Source organism: Rhinolophus sinicus, chromosome 16 (genome assembly GCF_057876585.1).
Source record: "Rhinolophus sinicus isolate RSI-liver-muscle chromosome 16, RSI-T2T, whole genome shotgun sequence".
In the NCBI taxonomy this organism is placed as follows: domain Eukaryota; kingdom Metazoa; phylum Chordata; class Mammalia; order Chiroptera; family Rhinolophidae; genus Rhinolophus; species Rhinolophus sinicus.
Window position 1 is genome coordinate 65,334,309 of NC_142516.1, and position 21,532 is coordinate 65,355,840.

General features: G+C 42.3%; 2 protein-coding genes and 2 pseudogenes across 2 annotated transcripts; all 4 read left to right on the forward strand.

Moving 5' to 3' along the window:
* The first annotated feature begins 527 nt into the window (after positions 1-527).
* Positions 528-989, forward strand: LOC109439667 (small ribosomal subunit protein uS13 pseudogene; annotated as a pseudogene).
* Positions 990-6,107: 5,118 nt separating this feature from the next.
* Positions 6,108-6,751, forward strand: LOC109457453 (interferon omega-1-like). Its single transcript, XM_074330329.2, has one exon. It carries the CDS (start codon positions 6,108-6,110, stop codon positions 6,624-6,626), a length of 519 nt encoding a protein of 172 aa, XP_074186430.2. The 3' UTR covers positions 6,627-6,751.
* Positions 6,752-12,172: 5,421 nt separating this feature from the next.
* On the forward strand, positions 12,173-13,220 carry LOC148755020 (interferon omega-1-like). The gene has a single exon (XM_088792685.1). The coding sequence runs from the start codon at positions 12,273-12,275 to the stop codon at positions 12,789-12,791; it is 519 nt and encodes a 172-aa protein (XP_088648811.1). The 5' UTR covers positions 12,173-12,272; the 3' UTR covers positions 12,792-13,220.
* Positions 13,221-15,745: 2,525 nt separating this feature from the next.
* On the forward strand, positions 15,746-16,383 carry LOC141571262 (interferon alpha-5-like; annotated as a pseudogene).
* Positions 16,384-21,532: the final 5,149 nt, after the last annotated feature.

The window sequence follows — 21,532 nt, forward strand, 5'->3', positions numbered from 1 at the left end:
TCAAACCTATATAAATAAAAAAATTAGAACCATTAGTCATTAAAGTGAATATTTAAAAAGCTATTATAGTGTACCCTGTGACAATCAATCATGACTGGACGATAGAGTCTATGAAAACCAAATTAGGAAACATAGAAACAAACAAAAAAAATTAATTTCTTGTCATACATACCAGGAAACCTCATGAAGTGTGTTAAGATGGTCACCACATGCTCAGCTTTCTGTGGATTCTGTTGGAAGTAAGGTAACCTTATCCTGCACTGATAGCTCTAGGACAACAAACCTAGACAGCTATCCAGACTCCTGGACAGTGAGGTGACAGCCCAGGCATGAGGGCCTTTGCCACTCAGACTGTGCGTGCAGAGTCTGGTGCCAGCGGAAAAAGCTTTATGTGTCCCTGTGTGGGTCATAGATGTTGGGCAGGCCAATGTCTGAGCCAAGAGTTTTTATTTCAGACTTTGGTAATTGTTTCCAAAATCAAAATGACATCTTGTTGCTCTTTCACAGGAGGCTTTCACAGCTCTGCCATGTCTCTAGTGATCCCTGAGAAGTTCCAGCAGCACGTTTTACGAGAACTCAACACCAGTATCGATGGGTGGAGGAAAATAGCCTTTGTCATCACTGCAATTAAGGGTGTGGGGCAAAGGTATGCTCATGTGGTGTTGAAGCACGCAGACATCGATCTCACCAAGAGAGCAGGAGAGCGCGCTGAGGAGGAGGTGGAACGTGGGATCACCATTATGCAGAATCCATGCTGGTACAAGATTCCAGACTGGTTCTTGAACAGACAGAAGGATGTGAAGGATGGAAAATACAGCCAGGTCCTGGCCAATGGTCTGGACAACAAGTTCCATGAAGACCTGCAGTGACTGAAGAAAATTCAGGCCCACAGAGGGCTGAGCCACTTCTGGGGACTTTGTGTTCGAGGCCAACACACCAAGACCACCAGCCACCAAGGCTGCACTGTGGGTGTGTCTAAGAAGAAATAAATCTATAGGCCTTGTCTGTTAATAAAGAGTTTATACAGCTAAAAAAATAAATAAATAAAATAAACGACATCTTGCTAAAGCTTACCCCTAAGAAAAATAGATGACATGGGTCAAAATGTGGGAAAATCATCTATGTTAGTGTATTACTTAACAGTATTAAAATAACTCACTCCTAGCTCTTTACTATGCACAAAATTAATGAGGTTGGGACTAGGTAAAAGGTCAATGGTAATGTTTTTAGTTTATTTTTAAAATCATTACACTTTACCTGCTTTGAACTCTTTTGGTATCAATAATAGACACACCATCACAATTTACATAGGTAAGTTCAGTACTCATTTAAATGTAAACATTACTTCCATTTTCCAATAGTTGTGTTTCTCAAAGTGGTTTGGGGACTCTTGAGACACTTTCTGTGAGTCCACAACGTCAAAATATTTTTATTATATTATTAAGATGTTGTCTTTTTCCCTCTCATTCTCCCATAATTGTCTGGTGTATTTTTCCAGATGTCAACTGATATGTGATAATGTCATCACACTAACAGTTCATAGAATGCATGTGTGTATAATGTTATGTATTAAAAGTTTCTCAGGGGGTGGCCGGATGTCTCAGTTGGTTAGAGCAAGAGCTCTTAACAACAAGGTTGCTGGTTCAGTTCCCACATGGGATGGTGGGCTGTGCCCCCTGCAACTAAGATTGAAAACAGTGACTGGACTTGGAGCTGAGCTGCACCCTCCACAACTAGACTGAAGGACAATGACATGGAGCTGATGGGCCCTCGAGAAACACACTGTTCCCCAATATTCCCCAATAAAAAATTTTTTAAAAAAGTTTCTCAGTTTACATGTATTGTGTGGGAAATATTGACAGATACTATTCACATAAATGAAAACTTACCAGGTCCTCAATAATTGTTCATAGTGTAAAATGATCCAAAAGTTTAAGAAATGCTATCCTATCAAACAAAGTCTTTCTCCCTGTCCTCATGCTTCTATTACATAGGACATCTGTATTCTTAAGTATTTCAGAGATGTTATTTGCATTAAAGTGGAATTTCTGGTCGGTTTTTTTGATGATGAATCTTTCGTTTGCCTTTATTCCATGATTCCCATCTGGATCCTCTCCTCTTTCCAGGAACTTTCTTGGAGACCTCATCTCTGGCTGATTGAACTTTGTAGACCTAAAGTTATTTACCTAATCTTTATTTCCAATACAAATAATACTTCTATCATTTTATATTAATGGGGATTTTAATGGTATGCTTACTTCAGCCTGAAGTTTTATTTTGATTTTTCAAATAAGATGAGGCTAGAAAATTAAAGACAACTAAACTAAGCAATGTGGCCGAGTTTGGGGTTCAAGCGAGACTCTCCTTGGTAAGTAGCCCTTTAAAAGCATTCACTGCTTCTGTCTAGGAAGTGCATAATGCTCCTCCATCTTGCTCACACGTAAGGTCTCTTCAGCGCTTACATCAAAACCGTTGGTTGCAAAGATAGTGAGAAGAAGAAAGTCTTCATTGGACTCCATCTGTAGACAACAGGAAGTCTTAAGCGGCTGGTGAGAAACAATTATCGTCTTTGGGAATGAGAACCACTGGCTGGCCTGCAGAGGTCTACTGTAGAACCAAAGAGGTCCTGAAGAAGAAAAGTCAGAGCCTATATGCTGGGTTACTTTTAGAATGGAAAGTTTTTGGTGCTTTTTGTTTATTCACAAACTCACAAGAAAAACCAAGAGTCCAAAATAATAATGTCCAGAGTCAGCAGTTAATGGATTAAAAAAATTATTTCAATATATTTAACTGAAGAAATTTTGGATTTTTTTTTCAGTTGGCAGAAAAATGTATTCCCTTATGACTATTTAAAAGGTATTTGTCTACTTTTCATTAGTACTTAAAGTGAGTCAGTTCAATTTCCTTATACCAAACCCTCTATTATCCTAAAAAATAATAGCAATCCTTTGCCATTTGAGGTGGACTTCAGAATCCCTGAACATTTCGCTCTCTCTGCTATACTGATTTAATCTCCTAGCCTCTCTTTGGTCTTAAGTTCTGTGTCATTTCCATCTTTTCTTTCTTTTAATAGGCCCTCTTAGACAAGCCATGATCTCAACTATCCCTAAGGTTTTTGGTACATTTCGAAAACAGGCAGACCTAGGAGATATTGTAGGTTCAGTTCCAAACCACCTCAATAAAGCAAGTATTTCAGTAAATTGAGTCAATCATTTTGCTGGTGGAGGGCCTTGCCTTCAACTTTGCAAAAAAATACATCTGTGAAGCACAATAAAATGAGATATGCCTGTAGTTCATCTCTCCAAATTTCTAATTCTCTCCAAATAGTTTTATGAATGAGTAGTAATATAAATAGGTGTGTCAGAAAGATTGAGTCATTGTTTGTGATCTTCAAAAACATTTAATGTTATCATTTTTTAAAAAAGATTTTATTGGGGAAGGGGAACAGGACTTTATTGGGGAACAGTGTGTACTTCCAGGATTTTTTCCAAGTCAAGTTGTCCTTTCAATTGTAGTTGTGGATGGTGCAGTTCAGCTCCAGGTCCAGTTGCCATTGTTAGTTGCAGGGGGCACAGCCCACCATCCCTTGTGGGAGTCGAACTGGCAACCTTGTGGTTGAGAGGATGTGCTCCAACCAACTGAGTCATGTGGGAGCTCAGCGTCAACTTAGCTCAAGGTGCCGTGTTCAATCTTAGTTGTAGGGGGTGGAGCCCACCATCCGTTGCAGGAGTTGAGGAGTCCAACTGGCAACCTTGTGGTTGAGAGCCCACTGGCCCATGTGGGAATCGAACCGGCAGCCTTCGGCATTAGGAGCACGGAGCTCCAACCGCCTGAGCCACCGGGCCAACCCCAAATGTTATCATTTTTAATATCACGATTATTATTATTATTATCCAGAGTAACAGCAGAATCTTATGGAATCATCATTTTCCTTTCTTTTAATTCTGTGTTTCTCAGAGTAATCTTCTCATTGTTTTGAGTGGATTTATCAACTAGGTAGAGTGCTCAGGCAAGGCTAATATCAACTATTCTGGCAGAAAGGGGTAGTGTTCTAGCAACTGGGGTTCTGGTTGTCAGTTTCTATTGAGCGGATTGGTGTGATTCCTGCCTTCCCTCCTCCAAGTTTATCTCCTGTGGATTAAATAGAAGACCAGTCAGATGACTTGGTCTTGCGAGGTGAGGGCAGTTCAGTTGACCCAGGAGAAGAGCATAGAAGTTGTTCTTGTTTGAGCATCTGGCAAGAGCAGCCATTTTTCTGCTTCTGTGTAATTCAATATTGGCATTTATCCTTCCCCTCTTTGATAGTCCCTACCAAATTTGTTGCATCAAATTTTGCTAATTTACACTTTTCCATTTTGATAGTGGAAAAGTCACTTCCCTTAATTCATTTTCATGACATTCAGAGCTTATTTGTTTTCTTTATGCCCACACATGTCGAGTTTTGCTTTCTACAAAAGTTGAAATGAGAAACAAAAACTCTGAAGCCTTGAAAATTGTAGAGAAAAATGGTGCAGCCTTTTGCCTTTCTTCTATTTCTTTTTGTTTGCATTAACCTCAGGATGAAGTAGATTGTAATGGAGGACTGGCATGACAAAACATACCCCATAAACCACTACGGGAAAAAAGAGTTAAAACAATTTTAAATGAAAAAATTATGAAAAAATAAAGAAAAGAAGGTTGTTTCTCCCTGACTTAACGCCTGGGCCTCACTGCCCTGTTGTCTCAGCGTGAGACAGAAATAAGGGAAAAGAAAGAAGGTCAACAGACTCATGCAGACTGAATAATTAAAGGTACTAAAATTTGTAATAAAATCTTTTATCAAGAGGTATTTTGAGCATAACAAGGGATCAATCATTTAAATAAACAAGTTGAACAATCAAGCTGTACTGGAAAAAAAAATTATTTCCCTACTAAAGGTGAAATGATTACAATTGGATAACTATTTCCTCCACTTACTTAGAAAAAAAATAAACTTTGGTATCAGCACTGAGGACTGGTTTCAGTCTTGATACCTGGGGACATGGGTCAGGAGGTCACCAGTGAGAACAAGGGTCCTTAGCACATCCAGTGGGAAGGGCCAGCTTCCTAGAAAATTCATTATTTTGCCAACAAAGACACAATCTCTCCACAGCAGGGGAATCCTAAAATCCTCAGGATGTGGTCAGCCTGCCTTTAGGAAGTGAGTCAGGAGAGTTTGGGTTGGGGACTCTCTGTCACTTCAGAGGGAAAGGATTTCTAGAGGTGATACCTCCCTTGTGAGTGAGGTGCTCCTGGGAAAAGAAAATTATCTTGGTATTAGAATCGCCAACCTACATGCACCAGGAAGAACCAGGATTCATGCTGCAAGTATTGGCACGACCTGAGGAGCCCTATGGACCTGTTACAAAATGGTAGAAAGAAAGGGCAACGTCTCTGTTAGTTGTGACCTTGTGGCCCCAGTGAAGTGTAACCACATGGACCTGCATGAATGTGTTCTAACAGGAAGAGAAACATCCCAGAAACTTACTCACTAATGATCACCATCCTCTGCTGTGAATAAAATAGTAACAAATCGCAGTCCTGGGTGCTGAAGAGCTTATTTCCTATACACGGTGTGGTAAGTACCTAACAAAATACACAAAGCCACGGGGCTGAGGGAGCCTGTCTCCCTCTGCAGATAAAGTAAGGAGGTAAAAATGTTGCCCAGATTCAAGGTCAAATTTTGTTTCCAATGAGGAGAAGAGCAATATTTATGTATTAAAAATGTACATGATATGTGCATATGTTTGTGCATTTGCATAGCTACTCACAGTTCTGACTTCTGGACAAGACGTTTCTCAATTGATTGATCAGTATCCATTTCCATGGGCACATTTGGATTTTACCGGGAAACTTCAACTTCTATGACAAAATTAATAGTGTAGACTGATATTTTCTTAGAGTAAATGGAGAAGACATGAATGAAAACAAAATAAAGGAAGTGAAAGTGTGGTGAAATGTTTAGAAAATGAAAATGATTGTGTTCCCTATATAATGGCCATGCTCCGAAAGATTGTCATCAGAGGACCTAGAGGCCAAGGTTCATCCGACGCTCAGCTGAGCCAGGCCAGCAGCACCCACGTTTCTCCATGGCCCTCATGCTCTCTCTCCTTTCGGCCCTGGTGGTATTGAGCCATGGCCACGGTGGGTCTCTGGGCTGCAACCTGACTCTGAACCATGATCTGGTCAGCAATGAGAACGTCGTGCTCCTGGATCAAATGCGGAGAATCTCCCTTTCCCTGTGCCTGGATGACAGAAAAGACTTCAGATTCCCCCAGCAGGCGGTGAATGGCAGCAAGGTCCAGAGGACCCAGGCCATCTCTGTCCTTTACGAGATGCTCGTGCAGACCTCCAGAGTCTTCCTCACAGAGCACTCTGCTGCCTGGAACACGACCCTGCTGCACCAGCTCCTCACTGGACTCCATCGGCAGCTGGAAGACCTGGAACCCTGTTTGGTGCAGGACGTGGGACAGGCAGAATCTGCCGCTGGGAAGGACCCTACACTGGCCGTGAAGAGGTACTTCTTGGGCATTCGTCTCTACCTGAAACAGAAGAAATACAGTGACTGTGCCTGGGAGGTTGTCAGAGACGAAATCATGAGTTCCTAAGCTTCATCAACAAGCTTGCAAGAAGGGTTAAGAAAGAAGGATGGAGACCTGGGCTCACCTTGAACTGATTCTCACCGATGACTGTGCCACATCATCCTTGCACATGTGTTTGGTCATTTCAAAGGGCTCTTCTTTCTGCTTCAGTCACAGAATTGATTGTATTTAATTCAGCAAATATTTTGTCAGAGCATTAAGGTAGACTGTGTTAAAAAATTCAGCTCCAGTGTCATCAGCCCCGAAGAGGTGACTGTTGTCATGCTTAGTTGTATGTTTGTTTGTTTACTTATTTATTTATTTAATTTATTTCTGTATTTATTCCCTTTTTTCCAGAGTCTATCATATTTATAATATTTAAAAACCATATGTAATTACATGCTCATTTTTACATTGTATTAAAATTTACAAAACATGTTTACATTTCCATGTTTATTTTGCATTTAGTTTGTATTAATTACTTATGAAAGAAACCTTGTTGAGTTTTTAAAATTCTGAGATCGTGAATCTTATTTTTGTATGTAAATCTATTTCAAAATAGATTTTGTCCTATAGAACAGTTGTTGTGAAGTCCTATGGAACAGTTCTACCACTTGTCATAAAATGCCTGCCAAAGCCGGAATGCTGTGGAATTGAGAAGAGTTCTGGAAAACATGGAAAACGTTCAGTACCCATGTCAGAGGTGCAACTGATTTACACTCACTCAGTAAAGAGAGGTGCGTAGAAACACGTGAGAGGAGTCATCCAGAATGAGGTGGAAAGATGAGTGGTGTTGACTGGCCGGTCCCTGCACCTGGTGTCTTCCTCCCACCCACCCCCTGTCCTGCTTTACTGAATGCAGTCAGTCCCTTATACAGTCGCTTCACTCCCTCCTCCCTGCTACCCTCCCTCACAAGTGCTCTGGTTCCCTTGTGGTTTCTAGGTTCAAGGTTTCTCCTTAGAGTAGAAAGCCACAAAGGACAAAAATTGTAAAGGAGCTGTTTTTCAAAATCGTTGTAGGCAGTTTTGTTTCCATGAGCGTTCTGATGACTATTTGGGGGTCCTGACTCAATGCTATGGTTACAATGATGAACTTGGTGCTGAAAGTCAAAGGATCAACTGAGCTCAGTTCACTGCGTGGGCTAATAAAGTCCTCACGTAGGAACTGCGCCCTCCGCTGGCCACCTGGGACATGGCCAGATCGAATGTAGGAGGGCAGCCTTTTCTTCCAATCCCCAATCTTAGTCCTTCCCGGAGATCCACTTCCGAAATGAACAACAGGCTGTCTGGGTCAAGATGTGACATCATACTTGAATACCACACTGTTGTAGCTTACATCATTACAAAAAGAAAAAGTGTGCTGCTTCAGGCAGGGCACGGCTTTTCTGCACAGTGGGCCGCTCTAAAGAGAGAAGGAATAAAACTGCATTTCCTGCTCCAGCCTGCTACTAACTAGCCTTATCCACACTGTGGGCTAGAGCTGTGCAAAATGGGCGTGCTACTGCTTTGGTGTTTTCATTAACAGGAAATGTTCTAGTTGATGGTTTAAATATCAGTGTGAACAGTAAACTTCCAGCTTCATCAATTCATTCCAAATATGTGATTCTGTCTGACTGATTGGAAAATATTGTCATTATCAATGGAATGATGATATTGGCAGTTCTTCCAAGTAGTCAGAGTTCAGATATATTTTCTGAACTGTTAGAGAATTCTAATGTTGCCGACTGACAAGCAGAGGCTTTTTCATTGACGTGTAAGAATAGTGGTAGAATTCCGGAGGTGTTACTGAAGCCTACACAGTGTTGTACTTGACATAGTTCCCCAGGGATTGTGTGTGTGTGTGTGTGTGTGTGTGTGTGTGTGTGTTTGTCTGTGTGTGTGTGTGTGTGTGTGTGTGAATTGTTCACGTAGCGAGGAGAGACGACAATTCGGAAGGATTTCTTGAATCTTTGCCTCAGTTGACCTCGCCAATGCTTTAGTTTGCTCTCTATAAATTGTGGGTGGGGAAGATCGTAATGATATATTAATACATTTTTGTCCTTTATCTTCCTCTTCTCTACTACTTCTTCTGCGTGGACGAGTTTAGCAGCAGGAGAAAGTCTTACCAATTCTGCACTTCTTCTGTGTCTGTCTTTGATTCCTAAACATCTTTCAAATATTATGATCCTTTCTAAATGGGGTTTTGAAGAAGATACACATATGGTATATATATCATGTCCATGAGAATATACGTATATATATGTAGACATAGATGTGTATACATAAACATCTACACATACATACATATGTGTATAATTTTATTTACTTTCATTCATTTCGTTAATTATATCCAGTGTGAAAAGCTGAATATTGAAAAGGACTAATATCCATTATTGTGCAGATAGAATTAGGGAATGAGGAATTTGGTGGTGTTGTTTCAAATTGGTCTCCAGTGAGTCTGTTGGCATGATTTCCCCTCCTGTCCCCAAACTGATTACATCTGGGAGGAAAAATGACAGAGAAATCACGTGGATGGTTTTGCACAGTTGACGGCTGGCCTCCGCCTAGAATCACTCTCCTTTAAGTCCCCGCCAGAGTAATCGGCTCTATCTTTCCTTGTTTCCTTCTACTGGCCCTTCATCATTCCCTTTGCTATAAGCCTTAGACTCCAGTTCCATTGCAGCTGAATGATATTTTGTCGTTTTGACACTCGAGGGTCAGCCCTTTGGCCTATTCAGGCCTTCAGACGGTTAGATGAGGGCCACTCAGGTCAGGAAGGGTGATCCGCTTTCCTCAGTCCATCTACTGAAATGTTAATCTCATCTCAAACCACCCTCGCACACACTGAGACCGATTGACGAAATATCTGGACACCCCGTAGTCCGATCAAAATGACACAGAAAATTCACCATCACAAAAGTTTAAAATATTGTGAAGCCTACTGGATTGGTAAACCCTGTATCTCCCTAACCCCACGTGCTTGATTGAATTAGGTTATATGCTTTCAACCTGACATAAAGCCATGGATCAATATTCTCTGGGACACCATGCGAGTGATGAAAGCGTTTAAAGTAAGTGTTGTTTTGGTCAAAAATATCCTTCCCCGTTACAATGAGAAAGCAACACAAGGTTTATACACACTTTTTTTGACAATTAAGATCACGCAAGAAATCTATAGTATGTGAAATTGCGTGGACTTGAAGGATACCACGATTCCCTCCCCCAAGGTAGTTTTGTGCGATCAGCACAGATCAAGGGTTAACACTAAGGGTTAATTCATACAGTGCTCTTCGTTCTGTCACCCACGAGGTGTTGACTGCACAGAGGCGACAATGTGCTTGGCAATGTGGATTCCGGGAAAGTGAGACAGGGATGCTGACTGTTCTCCAGGGAGCAGGGAGGACAGACATTAAAGGCTCAATTAGGATGAATGAAGTCCGAGCATGCTCAGTGCAGCTCAGAGCAAAGAGAACTGATGAAGACGAGGGACTGGAAGTCAGCTGAAAGCTTCACTTTCTTCAAAATCTGTGGCTCCTGAATTGAAATGACATCATATTGTCATTTCCGCTCTTCGGACACCGAGACAACTTTACTAGTGGTCACATAGGAAATTGTAAAGATTAAACGAAATATGTGCAAATTACAGGCTGAGAATCTGATCATAGGGAGTGATAGCTGCCTTAGTATAAAGGTCACATATGATAATCGTATAGTCCATGTTCAGCCCAGCCAAGAGAAGCTTTGATTGCAGTTCTTTTAACATTCTCGGGGGTGTGCGTGGTGAGGTTCCCCAATGGAAACTCTAGGAGAGGGGCTTGTATGTAGGACTTTGAAGGAACAGGCCCTAGTTTCCACCCTTAGATCAGTGCCTGGCACATTAATTGAGGGAAATCTTACAGCACACTTGAAACCCTCTGCAGAAAACCAGAATGGAGAAAAGTTGTCAAAGACAAACAAAAAAAAACAAATGGCTGTGCTACGAATCCTATAAATGAGCTAAATAATCCCTTCCCTCATCCGCAGATTCAGAATACCTCTGGTGATATTATGTTAAGGCACAGATTAAATTAAAAGGTTGCAAAGACCAGGAAAATGGTAAAAGAATTAAAACGGGATGCGGTGGAGAGGATGATGGGAAATGAGACATTCTGAGATTTTCAGCCACTGAAGAGCACAACACTCTAAATCAAAAGCTATCTCCTGGATTAATAGTGGCGTAAAGTGATTACGTTCCCCAGACACGGAAGTTGAGAAGGCATCAAATCTAAGGAATGAAGATAAATATTATTTTCATTCAATGCTAAAAAATGAAAATTAATGCTGAAATGTCCATGACGAACAAAATATCAACATTTAAAAGACAAGAAATGACCTTGTATTGCAAAGCCCTGAGAGTCTTACAGAGGAAGGGGGCCACATACAAGTAAAATTTTGGTAAGTTCCATGCAGTTGCTAAAATTCTGAGCACCGAGCGTTAATTCACATAGTTCTCTTCATTCTGTCGAAAGAAAATTAAACTGTCCTCCACTGCTTTCACACAACTCTTAACTTTCCTTTTGAACAGTGTTGTCAAGGTGGAGTCCTATGAAAGCCGATTCACTAATGTCATATTAAATAAACATTATTTAAAATCGTCACGGAGTCACCAGAAATTGTCAAACACGAAAACAAGTAAAGAAGTCGTCTTGAAAATAGCAATGAGTTCACTTCCCCTAAAGCCAAGAAAGTAAAATTATCTTCAATTCTTCTTTCTATGTACGTAAAATACAGTTTCAATGAAGTGAAGGAAAACACTGTCTCAATAGTGTGAGTGTTAAAAAATATTCTGTAAATATTACGTTTGTCTTTTTTTTCAATAGTAAAGGTTCTTTACCTTTTAAAAAGTTTAATTAAATGCTCTTTTAAGCTGAAATGTGAAAAATATTTTCCACATTTTACCTTTGATATTTTTACTTAATGTTAAAATAGTTCAATATTTTGGTAAAACGCGGATTTAATGTTCCAACTTTTCATTTTTTCAGTACTTTACCCCAGCACCTGTAACGCTGTAACGTTGAAAAGTCACCAGGAAAGTCACAAAGCCTGACCCGGGGGCGCACATTCTTCCCGGGCTCGGGCCCCCGGGGCGGCCGCGCCCCGACTCACTCCGATGGCGTCCCCAACTCTGTCCTGTCACATCCCATGGTTTCCGTGTTCCTCTGTCTCTGAATCTGTCGGCATCTCGCACAGACACTGTCCCGAAGCCGTAAAAACGACTCAGCATGTTCCGATTCCGAGCCTCAAATCTCTCCGTAAACGGATTCTTTGTGAAAGTGGCCTCGCTAGGGTTTCTGTGCGAAAGGAAAGCACAAAACTGGGGGAAAGTGCAGTAAACGCGCGTTTCTGTTCTCCGTCCCTAAGCAATGTGTCCCCGGCGCGGCCACGGCAAAGCTCGGTCTTCAACCGTCCGGGCCGCGGAAAGGAAGTTTTCTTTCCTACACTATTAAAGCAGCGCCGAGTTTGTTCCTCAACGAGGCCCTGGACTTTTCTCTCCGCTACCCGAATCGCAGAGAGGCTGCCAAGTCTGCGTTCGCGCGCCCTCTTGCGGCCAGCTCGAGAAGCACGCTTCTCAGTAAACCCTCGAAGGAACCTTCGCGCTGTGGAGCGGTGCCCGCGCGCCCCCTGCAGGGCGTCTAGCGAAGCGTCCAATTCTCAATGGCCCAGATCTGTTGGTGGCTAGTGGCGGGAGTGATGCTGGGCTCCATCCGGGCTTTTTCTCTTGGCGGGGACCTGTCTTGCAGCCACATCCTAGAAAAATGGGAAATCTTCAGTCTTATGGGACAGCTGGAAAGCATCCCCCCTCACTTATGCCTGAACGACAGAATCGACTTCCGATTTCCTTGGGAAACTGGGAACATCACCCAAATGCAGAAGACACAAATCACTTGTTTGTGCCTCCGGATGCTTCAGCAGACCTTCAACCTGTTCAATACAGACAAGAGCCCTGCAGCTTGGGACCACACGCTCCTCGCCAAACTGCTCTCTGGCCTTGATGACAGTCTGGAAGAGCTGGGGCAGACTAAAGAACAAACTCTGGTTTGTCCCGACCATTTGGGAATTCGTATCCGGAATTACTTCCGCGTAATCCTGAAGTATCTGAAGAAAAAGAAATACAGCTCCTGTGCTGGGGAGGTTGTCAGAAGTGAAATTCAACTGCGCCTTTCTCTTGTGTAACAACCCTCAAGCAAAGTCCACAAACAAAGAAGAAACTTATATTTGTAAATCTCTATTAGATGACGCTGTTTGCTAAACCCCCGAACAATCACAATTCACTTTTCGGCACCGGCTGAGAAATTCCTGAAACCAAAACCAGGGCCTTATTTAAGAAAATCAGTTTTCATCATGATGCTACAAAATTATAGATAGGGAAAAGAACTACCTTTTCAAATAAATAATTTTATGATATAATTTGGATAACCTGTTTAAGGGTGATTTTTTCGGGGCTCGGGGGTTCAGGATAACATTTGCTGTCCAAAGTGTAAAGTCCATTCTTTTTATGGGAAGGTTCATCAGGATAGTATTTTGTTAAACACATTTGTCAGTTAAGTTAATGGTAGCTGTTCTAAGTGATAAACAGAAAACCATTCATACATTGATCATTATAAAGACTTACCTTTCCTTTGTAAAAGAACACAGTGCAATCATTCCTCAACAGAGGACTCTCTGGTTGGTTGTTCTGCAGTGATTCAATGTCATGGGTACTTTCTATTGTGTGACTTTGCCATATTCAACATGTTATGCCACATTTGTCTCTGGTACTCAAGTCTATACCACTCAGCTGTAAAGGGAAAATTATGGCAGATCACATGGGGTGTTTTCAAGGGCCAGGACTCTACAGGGCAATATGAGTTACACTCACCACAGTTGTTCTGAATTTATTCTCATGGGACGTCTAAGTGCAATAAGTTCAGAAACAGACTCTACTCTGGGGACTAACTGGGAGAGCAGACAAGTTCAGTGTATACGACCACTGTTCATTTTTATGCGATCTGTCTTAATGCTCTTGTAGGTCAAAAAATACCCCAGATGTTATTTTTACCAATGTGCTGCACGAACATTATCAATACAACTGCAAGTCTGATTCTACAAATTAAACTCTGGGGGACATAGCATGGAGGTCACTAGTTACAGCTCACAGCATCACTGATCCTGTGAAAGAAGCATTCAGGTTGATTCTCAAGGCACAAGCTAAAGTTAAAGAACGGCCACAAGTGTGTAGACGAGGTCTCAGAACACAGTGTAAAGTGCAAGTTGTTTCCTTATTACCCGGGGGAGACGAGGAAAGTCTGATCAGGTAGCTCCTTGAAGGTTCTCGAGGATCCCTGAAATAAACGCAGAGCGTGAGTCTTCTTTTTATGACGAGGCCTATGATTCTCATCCTGATAGTCTAAATATTGAAGATACAAACCTGAAGTAAATATCTCCCAGACCCAACAATCTTTTAAATTACTGCCTCATACAATATTTAATTACAACGTCCTTCAGAGAACCATGAGGAATTTGCAAAGTATTTAGTTCTCTAGTTCACTCAATTCATGTCTATCTAGTGGATTATTCTTTCTCCCGTTGTTACCTTCATTATTCTCTTCATGAATATTGACTGTGCTCCTGAAATAATAGGGACTGCACTAGATGCCAAGGTTGAGTAAAATGATTTCTCTCTTTTGAGGTACTTTACAGACCCCGGGGATGTTTTCTGAGAAGAAATTAGGTCGGGTATGTCTTAGTCCATTCAGGTTACTTTAATAGAAGAGTATGGAGTCCGTAGCTTGTGAAGGGCAGACATTTCTTGCTCAGAGTTCTACAGGCTGAAATGTACATGAGGGTGTCATCATGGTTGGCTTAGGAGGACAGCCTGCTTCCTGGGGACATAATGCCGAGTTCTCCTGTATCCTCACATGGCAGGAGAGGGAGGGATCTAGCGCAGGCCTCTTTTATGAGGGCACTAATACCATTCACGAGGCTCCTCCCTCAGGCCCTAATTATTTCCAAATTTCCTCATCACATTACATGATCGCTTCAGGGGTTCAGACTTCCACATTTAAATTTTATGGGAACATAATCATGAGACCATAGTAGGTCACTATAGAAATCTTAGCTATGACAATGGCTTGTTGCTCTGCAAAGCCCGAGTCTATGCAACAAAATCTTATTCCTTAGTATCCGTTTTTCTCGTGTATCACATGAGAATCCTTGGTTCAATGAAGACAGGCAAAATGCATGCAAGATCAGTGCTCCAAACCTCTGGTGACTTGGTGGCTCATTGGAGGACTTTCCCTCCATCATTGGCTTGATTTCAGAGTCATATTGTGAGAGGTGGCTTCTGCTTACTTACCAGCTGCCACTGGCTGTCTTGTGGATGTTCCTCATGTTTGAGCCTCAGGGTGACGTGGTTTTTGACGCTCAAATGCAAACAGTTTATATTTTATTACTTAGTTCTACTAAAGTTATTCATATCATCAATAATTATGTCAAAACTAAACCAAAAAACGTTGACAAGATAGATGAATATTTAGCAACCACTGAAGTTAAAAATTACTTTCTGATATGGAGTAAAATTTAAAGTTAAGTACCAAAAAATAAATGTTAGATAACTAATTTAAGTTTTCAATGGTGTTTAGTCGTTTCGAGTGATTCTAAGTTCCACCTACACATTGATATTAGTTTGACGTATGACATACATTTTTATTTGAACACGAGGTGGGATATGTTACTATATATATGAGTAAATATATTGCGTTAAAAGTCAGTCTGGAAACTTAGTTAAAAAGTTAAATTAACTTGAATTACGTTAAAGGAAACATCAATAGCTTTTAAATTTAACTTGCAGCTTGAAATGTTTACTATTCAATCTTAATCCTTCACAGAATATTTGGATTAAATTTTACACTTTCTTTTCATATATGTGAAGCACAGATACACATGCAGTACATACATGTATATCGTACAACTGTGTTAAGTTTTCCTGGGGGATCCACTAACGAAAACATCTGGAAGACTCTTTGGGCAAGGAGTAATATGAAAATATAAGTTTGCATGGCACTGATCTAAGCCATGTAGAAAGTGCATCAAGGAAAACAAAAGCAGAAGTAGAAAGGGGACATTCAGAAATTGGAAATTCATTATGTCCCCTACATGAGACGCATGCAACAAAGGAAGGGCTTCAGAGCCTGGAGACAAGGTGTGCAGGCCCCGGGCTCAGCCAGGCCAGCAGCATCTGACAGCCCCCAATGGCCCTGCCCTTCTCCTTCCTGATGGCCCTGCTGGTGCTCAGCTGCCACTCCCGCTGCTCTCTGGGCTGTGACCTGCCTCACAACCACAGGCTGCTTAACAGGAGGGCCTTGGTGCTCATGGCACAAATGAGGAGAATGTCCTCTTTCTCCTGCCTGAAGGACAGACATGACTTTGGATTCCCCCGGGAGGAGTTTGGTGGCAACCAGTTACAGAAGGCTCAAGCCATCTCTGTCATCCAGGCGATGACCCAGCAGACCTTCGACCTCTTCAGAATACAGGGCTCCTTCGCTGCTTGGGACAAGACCCTCCTGGACAAGTTCTGGCTGGGCTTTATCAGCATGTGAATGACCTGGAAGCCAGTCTGATGCAGGAGGTGGGTGTGGAAGGGACGCCCATGGTGAATGAGGACTCCCTTCTGGCCCTGAGGAAATACTTCCAGAGAATCACCCTCTCTCTGCAAGGGAAGAAATACAGCCCTTGTGCCTGGGAGATTGTCAGAGCAGAAATCAGGAGATCCTTCTCTTACCAATGAACTCGTGGGGAAGATGAAGGAATGAGGCACGACACCTGGTTCCCCATGGAGATGATTCTCACGGAGTAATAATATAACACTTCCTCGTATTTGTCATGGCAAAGACTGTCTGTTATCTTGTGTTGTAATCATGACATAAGTGCAATCAATTTGTCAAAGACTTTCAGGAGTTTTAGGTAACATGATGTTCAACTTTACAGGCACTCGTCACTTACAGATGCCCATGCTGATGGATCTGTGTATCTATTTTAATATTCATTTATTTGTAATAATTTTTTTCATACAGTGTCACGCACATGCATCTTTACACTGTGGTGATAAAATACAATATGTTCTTTCTATTTAGTTCTTTACATTTGTGACTTTTTTGTTTATTACAATTTTACCATAGTAAACTTCTCGTATTAGTTTATTTTTAAAAGAAACACCAAGCCTGACTGTGCAACTTGGTTTAAAGAATGGATCGCACAAATCATTTACCCATCACATTATATTCAAATTTTAGGTAATTGTTGACTGTCTCTATATCAGGTTGAGTTTTACCCTCAGAATACAGAGGTGAACAGAACGAATAAGGTTCCTGCTCTCTTGTTTCTTTGATTCTTGTGGGGAAAGGAACCTAAAAGCAGTGGTCAAAATTCATGTTACGTTCAAAGCTGTATTGAGCAGAAGGGAAAAAAATGAATTCTCTCCCCAGCATATACTTATATAACGTGTCTCTTTCTATCAAATTCTTAGGACCTGTATCCTACTTTTCAGTAACTGATCTAAAAAGAGGCAGCCGAAAAAAACAGAATTCTGTCATGAATTCTGGAGAAGGCTGAAAAATGGTCGTTCCTCATTTCACAGAAGTGTCTTATTTTTTCAGGGATGAAATGGTGGCTTGTACTCATATCTGAGAGAGGGAAATAAATATCTAGCTAACGGGCAGAGCAGCAGGATAGGTAATGCCTCTAGCGTCTGGCACATTCCAGGATACACCCCCATAGCACAACACTTTCCTTCCTCTCCAGGGTAGAAAGCCACTCAGCCCTTTGTCATTCACCCTTTACCTCTCAGCCCATTCACACAACTGCTTTCTGTTCCATTGTGGTTTCAGCTTAAAAATTTCCCTAAAGAGCAGAACATTACAAGTAAAAAGCATAAGGGCATCACATTGCGAGGTTTTGCAGAAACGTCTTCATGAGAGGCTTTCCTTAATGCGTTGAGTGTGATGCAGTAGTAGCTGTAGCAAGCAGAAAACAGAAAGTGGATCCAGCCTGTGGGAGGGCAAAGAAAACTCCTCTCAGGAGAAACAGCTCCCTGGTGACCCAGTGGAACAAGTGCTGAGACCCAGCCTGGGGGGCAGGCTTCTGATCTAGGCAGATGCTACCACTTCCTGGGGACGTCCCTTCATGCTACGAAACACGACTACTTCTTGGTAACGATACGTTCTAATGCCATCATGATCTGCCTGTTGCCTTACCCTGTGTCTATTACAAAGAGAAAGAGTGTGAGTCTCTGGTTCCAGGCTGGCGGACTGTTTGGACTGTGCAGTTAAAGGGACAGAGAAAGGTGTGTTCCCTGCCTACAACCTACTGTGCAGACCAGAGCTTCCCTGTGAATCACCCCTTCCACACACTACAGGACTCTGGGGGCAGGTAGAGCTGCCAATCCGGGAATGGACCTCAGTGCTAATCAGGAAAATCTCTTGAAACATTGATCATACAACTGTCAATAGCACAACATTAGTTTCACAGATTTACTCCTATTATCAGACTCCAACTATCATGGAATAGAGAAATGTTCTCATTGTCATCTTGAAAAACGAACTTGAAATCTCTTTCACTCAGTGGGAAAACCTCTGCATATGTAGCAAAATGGTGCAGCCCGATATAAGCTAAGGATTGTGAAGAATAGTGTTATTGTTCCTGCGAGCTAGTGACATTTTGTTTATTCAAATATATCAATGTGGTATATGTTGAGAGGAATTTCTATGATGAGCATAATATCTTCCCTGAGGTATTTCACCAGGAAGTATGTGTCATTGCTAAGGGAGCAGGGAGCGCCTGCGACTGTGGAGGGCTCAGCCGTCTTTTCCTGAGGTAACACGCTCAAGGTTCGGATTTGCTGCTTTCCAACTTGGGATTGGCTAGGGCCGTAGTTAAATTTCAACATATTTCTGTCCTGTGCGGTTCTGTTCTCCCCTCTGGAGGATGGAGTGATTCAGAAGATGCACAGCGATTGGGAACACTTGGCTTCCCAGAGTATTCGTCAGGGTTTTCTAGAAGAGGACCAACAGGTTGGACACCTTAGGAAGGCTTGGATTTCTGAGTCACAAGGCAGTCTGTTGGCAGAATTCCTTCTTATCTTGGGAGGTCGGCCTTTTTCTGAAAGGAATTTTAAAAGATGAACTTTTCAATCGCGTGAAATACGCAAGATAGGATTCAGTATTGAACCATATTCTGCCAGCAATTAGGTGTGATCCTGGAGAATTTAGAACTCTTTGAGCATCACCTACCTCACATGTAAAATAAGGTGGAAATATTCCTAGAGTTATTGTGAACATGAAACAAACTAAAACATCTTCAAACATGTTTACAGTGTTAAGGCTTAAATATGGTAACTGTTTTCTGATTTTTAAATACAGCTATGCGAAGGTCAGACAATTAAATATGTAAATTTATTGCAACAATGTTGCTAACCTTTCTTCGACATCAGTGGCCTATTCATTATGAACGTGTACCAACTGGACAAACAGTTAACCAACTTTACTATTTAGAGGTGCTGAAAAGGCTGTGTGACAAAGTTAGACGATTTGAGCTTTTCCCAAACAATTCATGGCTCTTGAGTAAGGACAATGCACCAGCTCACATGGGACTATCTGTCAGGGAGTTTTTAGCCAGTCAACAAATAACTGTATTGGAACACCCTCCCTACCCACTTCATCTGGCCCCCAGTGACTTCTTTCTTTACCCAAAGATAAAGAAAATATTGAAAGGAAGACATTTTGATAACACTCAGGACATGAAGGGTAATATGACAACAGCTCTGATGGCCATTCCAGAACAAGAGTTCCAAAATGGCTTTGAAGGGTGGACTAGGAGATGGAATCGGTGCATAGTTTCCCAAGGGGTCCCTGGAAGGTGACCCTACTGATATTCAGCATTGAGCTATGTAGCACTTTATCCAGGATGAGTTCGCGACTCAATTGTCCTACTCGAGTATCAGAATAGTGAACTCTCCCATCTCTCAATAAATACCTGCAAAAACACGACAGTGTGAAAAACAGAATTCTGGGAAGTGTTACGAAGACTCAAGTATAGTCACTACTCGCATCGAGGATAAGAATATGCAGCAAGGAAATGGCGGCTTGCATTAATAGGTGGAAGAGAAGTTAGTCTCTAAGGAGGAACGAATCTTATATGGTCCGTGTAATAATACGTGGCACTCTTCTGTCCTCCTTCCTTGCTTTTCTGAATTCCCTTGCTCTGTTCCCATATCAGAATCACTTCCTTTTTCTCCAATGTAGAAATTCCCAGCGTGCTCTCCTCACTTACTCCTTCTTCAGCTGCACTGCCCACCAATACAGCTGTTTCCTCCCCATTTGTGGTTTCTGGTCATTCATTTCCCTTTAGAGTATAAAGCCACCAATTAAAAGCAAAAGTTGAACGAGAGTTCTAGGTGTTTCAGAAACAACTCCTACATCACGGACTATTTTTCTCCTTCGGATGAATATTTTTGGAACTGCGGCTTGTCGCTTCTACCATGATGTAATCGTAGCTGTAGCCCAAAGGAACTAGAAAGTCCGGTGGATTTTACCCTGGGGATGATTAAAGCATTTAAGGAGGAGGAGCGCCACCTATTGGCCAAGAGGGACAACGACAATCACCAAAGTCCGCAGACAGCAGGCTTCTTTCTGTTCCATGCGAAAGAGTCTGATCCTCACCTACTTCTTCAGAGCTACAAAGAGGCTCTGTCCTGGAAAGGTCCCACCCCAATATTTGACTAAGCCCACTTCCTCAGCTGTTGTATCTTACAGAGGGAGAATGCCCCAGCTGCATAATATAATCTGGAAAAAATTCTCATTCTTACTTTGAGTAATGACTCCACTTGCTTCCCTTCCACTGTGACTCAGTGGTAAGAGAGAAGACAACTTAAATAAGGAAATGTCAGAGAATACAGTGGTTGACAAATAACAGCCTGCCAAGTACCCATTTGGGTAGAATTGAGAGGTATGAAGGTTATCCAAAATTGTAAATGAACTAGTTGATCGGGAAGTGGAAATTAATTTCTCAGGTATCAGGGGTCTCTCAAATCTTTGCTTCAGTTTACACACTCAATCTCTAGATTGCTCCTCTCCAATTGATGGGTTAAAGGGATCTAGTTTCCATGTTAAACGATGTTTGTCCGTGCTTTTCTTTATTCCTCCACCTCTGGTTGGGGACCCTGTAGAAGCAGGCCTACAAGGACATTTTTTTGGATTCACCTGGCTCTGACTTTGTGATTGCCGTACACCTTTCAAATGTTTGTACTTAGGATTCCTTCCACTCTTGGTTGCTGTTTCCGTTTGTTTGTTACTGCAACTTTTTTTGTTGTTTTTCCATTGGGCTATTGAGGTGTAAAAGGTGACGATTTGGTTTCATACTGACACCGTGCCCTGAAAATCTGTTAGCCCTGTCCTGTTTCACACCCCAGACTTACTAAATATTCCAAAGTGTTGGAGAACCAAGCCGCAGGGCTGGAGGGCTGGGGAAGGGGGAGTGAGCGCTGCGCAGCCCGCACGCTGGTAAGGGTCGAGAAGCTGAGCGGGTCTTTACACCCCCAGGCATGAGAAGGGACGCCCAGTGCCACGGATGGGGTGTGAGGGATCACCGTGCAGCCCCAGCCCTGGAGGTGTTTCAGCCTCCCAAGCGAGATTGTGAACACGGCCCCGCCTCCACCGTCCCTGCCAGCTGGTTCCCACGTGCAGGGAGAGGTCCAGGTCCCCCTGTTGTCCGGCCAGTCGTTCGCAGAAACGCAGTAAAGACACGGAGCTCGGCCACCCGTCTACACCTACGACTGGGGAAAGAATCTAGGCAAGCATTCGGGTCTCTGGTAGGCAGTTCCACCTCTGATTCCACCACGAGGGCGCTGCACCAGGCGCGGGACTCACGTTTGCTCCCCAAAC